General features: G+C 49.7%; 1 protein-coding gene across 1 annotated transcript in view; it reads left to right on the forward strand.

Moving 5' to 3' along the window:
• Window positions 1–7393: 7393 nt before the first annotated feature.
• LOC144602633 (zinc-binding protein A33-like) overlaps window positions 7394–15641 on the forward strand; it is a 30057-nt gene continuing 21809 nt past the window's right edge. The window contains exons 1-2 of the mRNA XM_078415766.1: window positions 7394–7804; window positions 12595–12690. Coding sequence (XP_078271892.1) covers window positions 7394–7804; window positions 12595–12690 — 507 coding nt within the window. The remainder of the gene's footprint in view (window positions 7805–12594; window positions 12691–15641) is intronic.

The following is a 15641-nucleotide window of genomic DNA, read 5'->3' on the forward strand; positions in this document are numbered from 1 at the left end:
TTTAATTCCCGGCAATTTCCGGTTCGAAGTCTATTTGCTTTTGGGTGCGGCTGGATTCCTGCAGTATCGCCTTACCACTCCCCACCCTCCCACTTCGTATAATGAATGTTAATTGACTGCAATAGACGCGGCAGGAGGCCATTCAGCCCTTTGAGCCAGCACCAACTTTCAATGTGATCATGGCTGATCATTCTCAAACCGTACCCCGTTCCTGCCTTCTCCCCGTATCCCCTGACTCCACTATCCTTAAGAGCTCTATCTAGCTCTCTCTTGAATGCATCCAGAGAATTGGCCTCCACTGCCTTCTGAGACAGAGAATTCCACAGATTTACAACTCTCTGACTGAAAAACTTTTTCCTGATCTCCGTTCTAAATGGCCTACCCTTTAGTCTTAAACTGTGGCCCCTGGTTCTGGACTCCAACGTGTCCAATCCCTTAATAATCTTATATATTTCAATAAGATCCCCTCTCATCCTTCTAAATTCCAGTGTATACAAGTCAATTCGCTCCTATCTTTCAACATACGACAGTCCCAGAATTCTGGGAATTAACCTAGTGAACCTAAGCTGCACAACCTCAATAGCAAGAATATCCCTCCTCACATTTGGAGACCAAAACTGCACACAGCACTCCAGGTGCGTTCTCACTAGGGCAATGAACAACTGCAGAAAGGCCTCGTTGCTCCTATACTCAACTCCCCTTGTTATGATGGCCAACATGCCATTGACTTTCTTCACTGCCTGCTGTACCTGCATGCTTCCTTTCAGTGACTGATGCACTCGGACACCCAGATCTCATTGTACGTCCCCTTTTCCAAACTTGACACCATTCAGATAATAATCTGTCTTCCTATTCTTACCACCAAAGTGGATAAGCTCACATTTATCCACATTAAACTGCAAGGGTTCATTGTGAAGTTGTCCGAGCAAACCTGCAACTAATCTCACAGGAGGGAGGGGCCGTTCGTTCTTGAAAGTGTATATACATACCAGAGATATGGACCTGGGACAGTGTAAAGCAGAACATGGGCGTCAAGGCCAAAATGGTGCCATACGTGGATGGGAAACGATGGTGTCATATAAATTTAGAGCGACTGTTAAATGGTAACGTGCGAACACCGGTGAAATGTGGCGTTCCACAGTCTCTCTGTGTAATCTACACGTGTAGGAAGGAACTGCAGATACTGGTTTAAACCGAAGATAGACACTAAAAGCTGGAGTAACTCAACGGGTCTGACAGCACCTCTGGAGAAAAGGAATGGGCGACGTTTCGGGTGGAGACCCTTCTTCAGAGTGAGCGTTAGGGGAAAGAGAAACGATAGATATAGACGAGGATGCAGAGAGATGTAGAACACATGAATGAAAAATATGCAAAAAAAAGTTAGGGTGTTAACGGAAACAGGCCATTGTTAGCTGGGTATTTATTCACAAAATTCTGGAGTAACTCAGCAGGTCAGGCAGCATCACCGGGGGTGACTGTGACATTCCCGTTGTCTGCCCTTTAGTTTTCCATCGCATGCGGGCACTATTGTGGTACAGCTAAAATGACCTGCTGTCGCACAGATACAACGACCCAGTGTTGGCTTCGAACTGGTGCTCACTGTGTGGAGTTTGCACGTTCTCGCTCTAACCTCGCGGACCTCTCCTCGATACTCCTGTTTAGCCGCACTAAAAAAATACAGTTGCTTCTGTTCTTTGGTAACGATTGAAGGGATTTAGCGGAACACGGGGCAAGCTAAACTGGGATTAGTTTAAACGGGTGTTTGAGAGCTTGACGAGAAGCCACACAGATTCACAGAATTACACAACGTGCTGGAGTAACTCGGCGGGTCAGGCACCATCTCTGGAAAACGTATCGGTGATGTTTCGGGTTGGGACCCATCTTCGGTCTGAAGATGGACCCGCACCCGAAACGTCATCTACCCATGTTTTATCCCAATAAAGATCCCGTCCGGAAACCTCGCCTATCCATGTTCTTCAGGGACGCTACCTGGCCGCCGAGTTACTCCAGCATGTTGCGGTTCCTTGTTTCTACTTCATGAAGTTAAACTCCGAGAACTCTCCGAATCCCACGGACAATGAACGTTTCCATGGGTTCTCGAGGAACAGCTCTTCGTCTCTTGAGTATAGGAGCAAAAAGGTACTTCTGTAGGGCTCTAGTGAGACCGCACCTGGAGTACTGTGTGCAGTTTTGGTCTCCAAATTTGTGGAAGGATATTCTTGTTTTTGAGGGCGTGCAGCGTAGGTTTACTAGGTTAATTCCCGGAATGGCGGGACTGTCATATGTTGAAAAACTGGAGCGACTGGGACTGGACTGGCACAGCCCCAGATTTAAAGGCTGTTCCTTTAGGCAATTGAGGAGGAATATCTTGAGTCAGAGGGTGGTGAGTCTGTGGATTTATTAGCCACAGAGTGCTGTGGAGGCCAAGTCAATGGATATTTTTAAGGCAGAGATAGACAGATTGTTGATTTGTACGGGTGTCAGGGGTTATGGGGAGAAGGCAGAAGAATGGAGTTCGGAGGGAGAGATAGATCAGCCATGATTGAATGGCGGAGTAGACTTGAAGGGCCGAATGGCTTAATCCTGCTCCTATCACCTATGATTCTCTTCACATCTAATAAGTTCAACTGCAATGTCAAATTTGTTCAATGTCCAACTTTTCCGTGTCCCGATGAAGATTTCCGACCATTTATGATCCTGATGAGATCGAGATCCCATGGGTCAAGTATGAGCGGGGCGTATCAAGTGTATCAATCCTTAGATTTTTAAATAAAAGTTCAGTTGACGGGATCCGATAACACGTTTAAAATAGAGGCGGATCAACACTTCTAAACGCAGTTGCTGTTTATTTCACTCTTCCCACATTGACATTCCCCCTGGTTTTATTTCCGCGCTCACTGGGGTTTTACGACGCGGAATTTGGGAATTAAATGGGAGCCGTTCAGCGCCGACCTGTTGTCCACCGGGTTTCTGCCCCACAGCCCCTGAGCGCCGCTCCTGTCACCGGTCCCGGGACCAGACCATTTCACACACCCGGAGCGGAACCGGAGCAGATTCTCAGCCACTAGGTTTCTTGCCAAGGCCCAATGAAAGAAAAAACTTTCTCCGTGAATTTATTCCCGATGAAGTAGTGGAGATGGGACTTGGTGCCCGCGTCGTAAAAGGAAACTGTCCCGGACTCCTAACTGAGATAAACTGAGGGAAGGTGAGTGCATTAAGCTCATTACCATCCCGCTTGATGCTCAAGACCCCAGTCTCCGGGGTCAGTTCGACCTGTCTCTTCCTCTCCACAGACTCTGTGGCGACTCCCAGACTTCAGTACGTAGTCCCCGCCACATCCACCTCCCAGTAATGTCTCCCCGATGTGAATCCCTCCGATCCCAGCGCACACAGAATGTTTGTGAACCACTTCCCGGTGTCAGGGAGACTCCTCCGGGTCCCGGTCCGTCTCACCCTCTTCCGATCCTCAGACACATCGACTATCGGATGCGTTGTTTCCACATCCAGGGTGACGGAGACTGGGGGGAGAAGCAGAGAATCAGAGAGTCCCCGGGGGTCGGGGGGAGACTCGGGTAGCGCGGCCCCGGGACCGGGGGAGAGGCCGCTCGGCCTCGGGCACAGGCGGGCGGACAACTGAAAGTTTCCCGTGGGGGATTTTCCACAATTGCGCGAGATGGAAAAGAGAAATGCATTTCCGCTACTTTTCTTCCGGGAAGTGGAAGTGAAATGTTTTGGTTGTCGCGGACGGGGAGAGCGAAATGGGAGACGAGGATGGCGAAGTTGCGGCTGGTGCGTCAGACTGAGTTAATGTAATGGCCGTATTAAATATCAGTGGGTGCATGTATCCTGCGTTGGTGAGTGTGTTCATGGATGATTGTGTAAGTCATGGTGTGTCCCCACATGTAAGGTGTGTGTTGGTGAGAGTGTGTGCTGTATGCCTGTGGACTAGTCGAACGAATAAATTCACTGGTGGACACAAAATGCTGGAGTAACTCAGCGGGCCAGGCAGCATCTCTGGAGAGAAGGAATGGGTGACGTTTCGAGTCGAGACCCTTCTTCAGACTGATGCCAGTGGAGTAGGTGGGACAGAGATGGAATGTAGTCGGAGACAGAAAGACTGGTGGGAGAACTGGGGAGGAGGAGGGGATAGGGAGGGAAAGCAAGGGCTATTTGAAGTTAGAGAAGTCAATGTTCATACCGTTGGGGTGTAAACTACCCACGTTAAATATGAGGTGCTCTTCCTCCAATTTGCTGTTCCTTCACTCTGACAATGGAGGAGGCCCAGGACAGAAAGGACAGATTGGGAATGGGAGGGGGAGTTGAAGTGCTGAGTCACCGGGAGATGGGTGGCAGTGTGAACTGTGAGGAAGATGCTATGAGGTTGCAGGTTGCCTTGGACAGGTTGTGTGAGTGGGCGGATGCATGGCAGATGCAGTTTAATGTGGAGAAGTGTGAGGTTATCCACTTTGGTGGTAAGAATAGGAAGGCAGAGTATTATCTGAATGGTGTCAAGTTAGGAACAGGGGACGTACAACGAGATCTGGGTGTCCTAGTGCATCAGTCACTGAAAGGAAGCATGCAGGTACGGCAGGCAGTGAAGAAAGCCAATGGAATGTTGGCCTTCATAACAAGAGGAGTTGAGTACAGGAGAAAAGAGGCCCTTCTGCAGTTGTACAGGGCTCTAGTGAGACCGCAACTGGAGTACTGTGTGCAGTTTTGGTCTCCAAATTTGAGGAATGATGGAGGAGAGAATGGGGGGAGGAGAGAGTGGGGGAAAGGGGTGATGGGGAAAGGGGGGAGTGGGTGAGGAGAGAGTAGGGGGAGAGTGGGACTGGGGAGAGAGTGGGACTGGGGAGGGGGACAGCAAGGGTGGTTGGGGGAAGAGTGAGTGGGGGTGGGGGGAAGGGGAACAGTGGGGGTCAGGGAAGGGGGAGAGTTGGGGGGAGGGGGAGGGTGGGAGGAGCAGAGAGTGGGCGTGGGTGGGAGAGTGGGACTGGGGAGGGGGGTGGTGGTGGGGGGAAGAGAGAGTGGGGGAAAGGGGGATAGTGGGGGTCAGGGAAGAGTGGGGGGAAGCAAAGAAGGAGAAGGTGGGTGGGTGGGGACAGTGAGAGTGAAAGGGGGAGGAGGGGGTGGAGGAGGAGGGAGGGGTGGGGAGGAGAGGTGGGGTGGGGGGAGGGGGTGGTGGTGGGGGGAGGGGGGTGGTGGGGGGAAGAGAGAGTGGGGGTGGGAGGGAAGGGGGACTGAGGGTCAGGGAAGAGGGGAGAGTGGGGGGAGGGAGTGGGAGAGGGAGGGAAAGGTGGATAATGGGGATGGGGGCAGTGAGAGTGAAAGGAGGGGGAGGGTGGGGGGAGGAGAGAGGGAGTGCGGGGGGAAGGGGGTGGTGGTGGGGGAAGAGAATGGGGGGTAGGGGGAGGGGGATAGTGGGGGTGGGGGAGAGGTGGACGGTGAGAATGCAGGTGGGGCGAGTGGGTGGAGGGGAGGGGTGGGAGGGGGGTGAGGGGAGGAGAGAGTGGGGGAGGCGGGGGTGGGTGAGGAGGGGTGGAGGAGATAGTGGGGCTGGGGAGAGTGGGGCTGGGGGAGGACAGAATGTGGGGGGAGGGGAGAGTGGGGGAAAGGGGGGATGGAGGAGGGGAGAGTGTCGGAAAGGGGGGATGGGAAGGAGAGAGTGGGGCGGGGGAGGAGAGAGTGGGGGGTGGGGGGAGGAGAGAGTGGTGGGGAATGGGGGGGGGTGGAGGAGAGTGCGAGTGGGGGTTGGAGGGAGAGTGCTACTGGGGAGGAAGGTGGGGTGGGGAGGAGAGAAAAGTGGGGGTGGGGAGGAGGGGTGGGGGGAAGGGGACAGCAGGGGTGGGGGGGAGGAGGGGGTGTTGATGGGGGGATGAGAGAGTGGGTGGGGGAGAAGGGGGGCAGTGGGGGTCAGGGAAAATGGGAGAGTGGGGGGTAGGGGGAGGAGGGATAAGGGGGATTGAGTAGGGGGTTGAGGATGCTACACCAATACAGGTGAGGCTTTGGGTCCAAGGCTCCTCGGTCACACCCTCTCCCCTTCCCTGTACCGCCTTTAATTGCGCTCCCCCTCCCCTGGAGGAGCACGGCACCACAGTGAAGGAGAAAGAAGATGGCCGCTGGCAGGACGGTGTCAGAGGATCCCTCTCCCCTTTCCCCATCTCACCCACCCCTCCCCTCTCCCCTTTCCCCATCTTCCCCCCCCCCCCTTTGAGATTCTTTTTTTTTTTTTAAGAGACAATTTATTTTAAAGAAAAAACGCGATTTCCCCAGGTCGAAATGGAAACCCTACGAGGAACGGGCCCAATTTGTCAATGTGCTTACAACCCTGGGGTTACGCCCAATCAGCTGCTTCCTCTAGTCCGCTTCCACCAATCAGCTGCTTCCTCTAGTCCGCTTCCACCAATCAGCGGCTTCCTCCAGACCACTTCTTTTGAAGTGTGAGGGAACATTTTTAAACCAAAGCTGCACCAACCGCTCCTGGGCCCCGCCCACACGCTGCACCAACCGCTCCAACCGCTCCTGGGCCCCGCCCACACGCTGCTCCAACCGCTCCTGGGCCCCGCCCATACGCTGCACCAACCGCTCCAGTGCCCCGCCCACACGCTGCACCAACCGCTCCAGTGCCCCGCCCACACGCTGCTCCAACCGCTCCTGGGCCCCGCCCACACGCGGCACCCACCGCTCCTGGGCCCCGCCCACACGCTGCACCAACCGCTCCTTGGCCCCGCCCACACGCTGCTCCAACCGCTCCTGGGCCCCGCCCACACGCTGCACCAACCAAGAGATAAAGAACAATGAATGAAAGATATGCAAAAACGTAACGATTATAAAGGAAACAGGCCATTATTAGCTGTTTGTTGAGTGAAAACGAGAAGCTAGTGCAACTTGATTGGGGGAGATAGAGAGAGAGGGAATGCTGGAGTTACTGGAAATTACAGAAATCAATATTCATACGACTGGGCTGCAAGTTGCCCAAGCGAAATATGAGATGCTAGTGGACACAAAATGCTAGAGTAACTCAACGGGTCAGGCAGGATCTCTGGCGAGAAGGAATGGGTGACGTTTCGGGTCGAGACCCTTCTTCAGGCTTCTTCAGATGCGATGGAGTTTCTTCCCACAGGCCATCGGGGCTGTTAACTATTATATCTCCAATGAATTTTAAAAATCTGTATTAATTTTAATTTTTATGCTGTAATTGTAATTTTTTTGTACAATCCGCAGGCGTTGCCACTTTCATGTCACTGCACATCTTGTATGTGTATGTGACAAATAAACATGACTTGACTTGGTGTTGTTTATTAGTATTGTTCAGCCTTTGCTGCCAGCGCACATTTGAACACTCGCGATACTCCAGGGCTCGGTGTGAACCAGGACGTTGTGTGAATTGAAAATGGCTTCGATGGCTCAGTCCGAGTGTTGGACCGAGGACGCGGTTTGTCCCATCTGCCTGGATTTGTTCACCCACCCGGTATCACTGGAGTGCGGGCACAACTTCTGCCGCTCCTGCATCACGCAGAGTTGGGACAGGGAGGGGAGAAACTCCTGCCCGGAGTGCAGAGAGGAGTTTGCAGACCGCAGCCTCAGGGTGAATCGGGCCCTGGTGAGTATCACCGAGAAAGCTCGAACACTCAGCCCGAAAACGGAAAGCAAGCAAAGTAAACTTCACTGCGAGGAACACCAGGAAGAACTGAAGCTGTTTTGCGAAACAGACAAGCAACTAATCTGCCTGATCTGCCGAGACGCGCGGGAACACAGAGAGCACCTCTTCATGCCGATTAAAGAAGCAGTTGAAATCTTCAACGTAAAAAAAGCAAAGAGCATCTGGTGATTTTCCATTTCCGCCTTTCGCAGAGACCGCACCCTCGGCGACTGCTGTTTTGCACTCAGTTTCCCACACGAACCACCCCTTCCCCAAGTACCCGCCCCACCTACAGTAAGACACGAGACACCGGTGGCTATACCTTCTCCCTTACAATAGACAATAGGTGCAGGAGGAGGCCATTCGGCCCTTCGAGCCAGCACCGCCATTCAATGTGATCATGGCTGATCATTCTCAATCAGTACCCCGTTCCTGCCTTCTCCCCACCCCCCCTGACCCCGCTGTCCTTAAGAGCTCTATCCAGCTCTCTCTTGAATGCATTCAGAGAATTTGCCTCCACTGCCTTCTGAGGCAGAGAATTCCACAGATTCACAACACTCTGACTGAAAAAGTTTTTCCTCATTTCAGTTCTAAATGGCCTACCCCTTATTCTTAAACTGTGGCCCCTTGTTCTGAACTCCCCCAACATTGGGAACATGTTTCCTGCCTCTAATGTGTCTAACCCCTTAATAATCTTATACGGTTCGATAAGATCTCCTCTCATCCTTCTAAATTCCAGTCTATACAAGCCTAGTCGCTCCAGTCTTTCAACATATGATAGTCCTGCCATTCCGGGAATTAACCTAGTAAACCTACGGTGCACGCCCTCAATAGCAAGAATATCCTTCCTCAAATTTGGAGACCAAAACTGCACACAGTACTCCAGGTGCGGTCTCACTAGGGCCCTGTACAACTGCAGAAGGACCTCTTTGCTCCTATACTCAACTTCTCTTGTTATGAAGGCCAACATTCCATTGGCGTTCTTCACTGCCTGCTGTACCTGCTTGCTTCCTTTCAGTGACTGACGCACTAGGACACCCAGATCTCATTGTACGTCCCCTGTTCCTAACTTGACACCATTCAGATAATACTCTGCCTTCCTATTCTTACCACCAAAGTGGATAACCTCACACTTATTCACATTAAACTGCATCTGCCATGCATCCGCCCACTCACACAACCTGTCCAAGTCACCCTGCAACTTCGTAGCATCTTCCTCACAGTTCACACTGCCACCCAGCTTTGTATCATCTGCAAATTTGCTAATAGTACTTTTAATCCCTTCATCCAAGTCATTAATGTATATTGTAAATAGCTGCGGTCCCAGCACTGAGCCTTGCGGTACCCCACTAGTCACTGCCTGCCATTCTGAAAGGGACCCATTTATCCCCACTCTTTGCTTTCTGTCTGTCTTACACCCATCAAGGGACCCCTGACAGTGAGAGAGAGAGAGAGAGAGAGAGAGAGGGGTTTTCGTGCACCACCTGTGACCCTCACCCACTGCATCCCGTGTTCCCGGCGAGGCCTCCATTACACCGGCGAGGCGAGAGGGTAGATTGAGCCACCGGTTCCGCGAGTACCCCTGCCAATCCCCGATGGATCTACCGGTTGCTAACCAGTTCAACTCTCCTTTGCATTCCTACGCTGACTTTTCTGCCCTGGGCTTGTGTGTTGCTTGATTGCAAACTGAAGGAATGGCGCCTCAAATTCCGCTTGTGAAGCTCGGAATTTCTCGTGTAATTCCTTCAGCATAAACATTAACATTTACAGTTTGTAGGTAACCAAACTACATCCATACATAACAAACCCACACCACCCACAACACTTTAATTCCCAACTATTACTCTATTAATCATTCCTCTATTAATCTTACTTATAATTTATTTATTTATCTTATTACTCTTATTATCTGTGTTTTCCTACCTTTTCTCCTTGTTCTGTATTTTTATGCTCACTTTGAATTACCATTGCAATATTACAGTATAGCAAAGGGGATTACAGAGGCATGAGGCAGGAGCTGGCCAAAAGTGACTGGAAGGAGGCGCTAGCAGGGAAGACGGTAGAACAGCAATGGCAGGTATTCCTGGGAATAATGCAGAGGTTGCAGGATCAATTTATCCCAAAGAGGCGGAAAGACTCTAAGGGGAGTAAGAGACACCTGTGGCTGACAAGGGAAGTCAAGGACAGCATAAAAATTAAGGAGAGGAAGTATAACATAGCAAAGAAGAGTGGGAAGACAGAGGATTGGGACTCTTTTAAAGAGCAACAAAAGTTAACTAAAAAGGCAATACGGGGAGAAAAGATGAGGTACGAGGGTAAACAAGCCAATAATATAAAGGAGGATAGCAAAAGTTTTTTTAGGTACGTGAAGAGGAAAAAAATAGTCAAAGCAAATGTGGGTCTCTTGAAGACAGAAGCAGGGGAATTTATTATGGGGAACAAAGAAATGGCAGACGAGTTAAACCGTTACTTTGGATCTGTCTTCACTGAGGAAGATACACACAATCTCCCAAATGTTCTAGGGGCCGGAGAACCTAGGGTGATGGAGGAACTGAAGGAAATCCACATTAGGCAGGAAATGGTTTTGGGTAGACTGATGGGACTGAAGGCTGATAAATCTCCAGGGTCTGATGGTCTGCATCCCAGGGTACTTAAGGAGGTGGCTCTAGAAATAGTGGAAGCATTGTTATCCCACTTTTTAAGAAAGGAGGGAGAGAGAAAACGGGTTATTATAGACCAGTTAGTCTGACATCAGTGGTGGGGAAGATGCTGGAGTCAATTATAAAAGACGAAATTGCTGAGCATTTGAATAGCAGTAACAGGATCATTCCGAGTCAGCATGGATTTACGAAGGGGAAATCATGCTTGACAAATCTACTGGAATTTTTTGAGGATGTAACTAGGAAAATTGACAGGGGAGAGTCAGTGGATGTGGTGTACCTCGACTTTCAGAAAGCCTTCGACAAGGTCCCACACAGGAGATTCGTGGGCAAAATTAGAGCACATGGTATTGGGGGTAGGGTACTGACATGGATAGAAAATTGGTTGACAGACAGAAAGCAAAGAGTGGGGATAAATGGGTCCCTTTCGGAATGGCAGGCAGTGACCAGTGGGGTACCGCAAGGTTCGGTGCTGGGACCCCAGCTATTTACGATATACATTAATGACTTAGATCAAGGGATTAAAAGTACCATTAGCCAATTTGCAGATGATACTAAGCTGGGGGGTAGTGTGAATTGTGAGGAAGATGCAATAAGGCTGCAGGGTGACTTGGACAGGTTGTGTGAGTGGGCGGATACACGGCAGATGCAGTTTAATGTAGATAAGTGTGAGGTTATTCACTTTGGAAGTAAGAATAGAAAGGCAGATTATTATTAGCAGCAAAGAGGTCCTCCTGCAGTTGTACAGGGCCATCATGAGACCGCACCTGGAGTACTGTGTGCAGTTTTGGCCTCCAAATTTGAGGAAGGATATTTTTGCTGTTGAGGGCGTGCAGCGTAGGTTCACTAGGTTAATTCCCGGAATGGCGGGACTGTCGTATGTTGAAAGGCTGGAGCAATTAGGCTTGTATACACTGGAATTTAGAAGGATGAGGGGGGATCTTATTGAAATATATAAGATAATTAGGGGATTGGACACATTAGAGGCAGGAAACATGTTCCCAATGTTGGGGGAGTCCAGAACAAGGAGCCACAGTTTAAGAATAAGGGGTAGGCCATTTAGAACGGAGATGAGGAAGAACTTTTTCAGTCAGAGAGTGGTGAAGGTGTGGAATTCTCTGCCTCAGAAGGCAGTGGAGGTCAGTTCGTTGGGTGCTTTCAAGAGAGAGCTGGATAGAGCTCTTAAGGATAGCGGAGTGAGGGGGTATGGGGAGAAGGCAGGAACGGGGTACTGATTGAGTGTGTTCAGCCATGATCGCATTGAATGGCGGTGCTGGCTCGAAGGGCTGAATGGCCTACTCCTGCACCTATTGTCTATTGTCTATTGAAATGTGCTATATAAATAAATTTGCCTTGCCTTGCCTTACTAGACCAAGTTACTGGGCCCAAACCTCTCCTGCATTGGTGCAGCACCCTCTCCTCCATCCCTCGCCCCTTCCCCCTCTCCTCTCCCCCATCCCCCTATTCCCCCTCCCCTCCCCCTCCCTGCCCCAGCTCACAACCCCTCCCCCACCCCACCCCCTCCTCCCTTTCCCCCTCCCCTTCCCCTCCCCCACTGCATCCCCCTCAACCCCCTTATCCTCCCTCCCTCCCTCCACCCCCCTCCCTCCCTCGGAGATAGATTTAAACTTTAAAATGTGAATAACTATAAAAATATAACACCGATTTCAATGAAACTTCTTCCATTAGCACCAAAGGGACGACGTTGAGTAAGGTGGGCCTAAAATTGTCGCGCTATCGTGTTCCGCTTTGGCTGTAGATCAGGAACAAACAAACAAACAAACGAGGGTTTTAGTATAGAGATGCCACACCTGGCAGTGCAACCATTTCCTCCTTCCCATCCCCAACCCCTCCCCATCTATATTCCTTCCTCTGGCTTTACAATTCGCACCTCTTGTTTCCTTACTCCTTACTTCCCTTATTTTTGTCTTTTCATGTATGGCCTTTGACCAACCTGCTGCCAAACCCCTACCCCTCCCCCCCCCCCCCCCAGGGGGGAGGAATGATGGGCCAGGAATGCATCTGCTAGGTGATAGGTGGATACAAGTGATGGGGGCATCACTTGGCCAGATGTATTCCTGGCCCATCTTTCCCACCTACTCCAATCAGTCCAAAGAAAGATTCTGACCCAAAATGTCGCCTACAGCTCTCCAACGATACGCTTCCTGACCCGCCAAATTCCCCAGCAGTCTGTGTCTTTTTGTAAACGTTCATGTACAGTTCCGTGTCTGCAGTTCATTGTTTCCGTCTGGTCTAATTCTTTTACTGACTGAATCTGAACCTCAATCCCAGGAGAAGATTAAAACATCTTTGGAAACTCTCACAAAAAATAAATCAGCGATGGAGGAAATGGAGCAGCAACAGAAAGAGAAGATTTCTGGAGTCCAGGTAAGGTTTCCAGTTTCCCTTCTCTGATCTTGTGCTATTTGTCTTAGATTCCAGGCTCGATAATATTGAACTTTACCTTTCATTTGACAGGAACAGTATCAGAACCTGGTGACCTACATCACATCGGTATTTGCTGAACTGCGCCAGATTCTCAATGAGAAAGAGCTGCTCTTTCTCAAGGATCTTCTGGAAGAAGAGAACAACGTTCTAAATCCAATGGAAAGGAATCTCCGAGCGATTCAAGAGGAGATAAACTCTATGCCAGAGAAATGCTTGAAGCTACAGGATCAGCTGAACCTAACGGACAGTTTGATGTTTCTGAAGGTAAGGGGTTACATTTTCAGTTTGGTTTAGAGTAAGTTTCGCGTCGAGACCCTTCTTCAGACCTGCTGAGTTACTCCAGCATTTTGTGATACCTTCGATTTGTACCAGCATCTGCAGTTATTTTCCAACATCACAAAATAGTGGGCGACTTTTGAAATAAATTCAGCATTGTGCTTTAATTTGGGGCTCATTTAAACAAATCACATACAATACAATACAATATATCTTTATTGTCATTGTACAGGGGTACAACGAGATTGGGAATGCACCTCCCCTACGATGGAATAAATTAATTAGCTAGTCAGTATTAATTTAAACAACCCAATGAAACAAATTAGAATAGTTGTAGGGAAGTAAAATACCTCATATTCTAAATAGCAAACACACCAAAAGCCTGTACACTGAACAGACACAAAATGCTGGAGTAACTCAGCGGGACAGGCCGCATCTCTGGATAGAAGGAAGTGATGACGTTTCGGGTCGCGATCCTTCTTCAGACTCGTGTACACTGAATTGTCCTATTATAGGTCAATCTAATCCCCTTCAAGTCTTCCCTGTTCCCCACAACCCTCCATATTTCTTTTCACCCCTAGGCCCCGCCATCACGTTTATACCCCCTGCTCCATCCGATGATCTCCTAAACCTTTCTGTTTAGCTCCCAGCACGTTCTCTCCTGTTGACATCGAACCCTCCCCTTCCATTAAATTCACCATCTTTCCTTTTTTTTAACGCAATTTTAAAATTTATTCAATACCATAGTACAGAATACATACAACATGAAGGAGATACATATTCGGTTACACCTGTTTTCACGTATATTCTCTTTTGTTCATATCTGTTATGAACATGGTTAATAACTACTTCTTCATTGGTAATAATAATTCACAAATACCTAAACAAGGGTATCACTCATCATATACCTTATCTCGCGTTCCACCTATGAATTGACTACGGTAACTGTGGTATAACTGCGCCCCCTGTCTGCAAACCCTGGCAAAATCACCCGTGTCCATCCACACCATACAAAGCAACATGAAGCTCACTCTGTTCAATATCCGGTCCCTCAACAATAAAAGCCACATTCTGAATTACTTCATCCTGGAAAATAAACTGGACTTCCTCTGTCTGACTGAAACCTGGCAACAACCTCTGGACTACCTCCCACTCAACCTCACTACACCCAACGGATACTCCTACATCAATAAACCACGCTCGGAGGGCCGAGGTGGTGGGATTGCCGTAATTCACCGACAGGACTTCAAGATCAGCCTCATCTCCATCTCATCTGCTCCTTCATTTGAACACCTGGCTTTCAAACTCTCTGGCCACACACAATTAGTCATGGCAGTTGTCTACCGCCCTCCCAAACCACACCCATCATTCCTTTCTGACTTCTCTGATTTTCTGACCCAGCTCTGTTCTCTCTCCCCCTCAATCCTCCTCGGTGATTTCAACATCCATATGGACTCCACTGACTCCACAATAGCCGCTGACTTCACTGAAATACTCAACTGCTTTAACCTCACTCAACACGTCAATTTTCCCACCCATAACCGTGGGCACATTCTGGACCTTGTCTGCTCCACTGGACTAAATCTACATCACCTCTCTGGCTCCGACCCCACCCTCTCTGATCACTTAGCCATCACCATGTCCGTCAACATTCCCACCCCAGCTCCAAGGCAAAAACGCAAAATCAACTTCCGTAAGCTGAACTCTGTTTCACCTACCTCGCTCTCATCCTCCCTCTCTGAAATAATGTCCGCCTCTCCCTTCGTTGACCTCCACAGCCCCTCTGACCTCACTGACTACTACAACCACACTCTCTCCTCCTGCCTCGACCAGCTAGCACCTATAAAAACCAAAACAGTTTCCTTCACCCACTCTGCTCCCTGGTTTACCCCCGAACTCCGCATGATGAAAACTCATGCCCGCCAACTTGAAAGACTCCGCAACAAAACAGGTCTCACAATTCACTCCCAAGCCTACAAAGTCCACCTGCAGCACTACAAAGATGCCCTCTCACGCGCCCACTCCACCTACTACTCTCAAACAATTCACTCTGGCTCCGGAAACCCAAAAGCACTCTTCTCTACAATAAACAAACTCCTCAGCCCCCTGGACACCATCTCCCAATCATTCACAGTTGACAAATGCACCACTTTCCTTTCATTCTTCCAAAGCAAAATAGACAGCATCTACAGCACCTTAACCACCAACGCACCTGCTCCCCCTCAAACCACCTGCCCCCCCTTATCCTGTCAACCCCTGCCTCAGTTCTCCCCAGTCTCCACCACCAACCTCTCTGACCTCTTCACAGGAATAAAAACTGCCACCTGCTCTCTGGACCCCATCCCCTCCAGCTTTGTCAAGGCCTGCCTTCCTGCTCTCTCTCCACTTATCACTGCAACAATAAACTCCTCCCTGTCCACTGGCATCGTCCCGCCATCCCTCAAAATCGCTGCTGTCACCCCCATTCTGAAAAAACCTGGTCTCAACCCTGACATCCCAAACAACTTCAGACCAATCTCCAACCTACCATTTCTGTCCAAAGTTTTGGAACGTGCTGTAGCTTCCCAACTCAAATACCACCTCTCTACCAATAACCTGTATGAAACTTTCCAATC

Source organism: Rhinoraja longicauda, chromosome 19 (assembly GCF_053455715.1).
Source record: "Rhinoraja longicauda isolate Sanriku21f chromosome 19, sRhiLon1.1, whole genome shotgun sequence".
Lineage (NCBI taxonomy): Eukaryota > Metazoa > Chordata > Chondrichthyes > Rajiformes > Arhynchobatidae > Rhinoraja > Rhinoraja longicauda.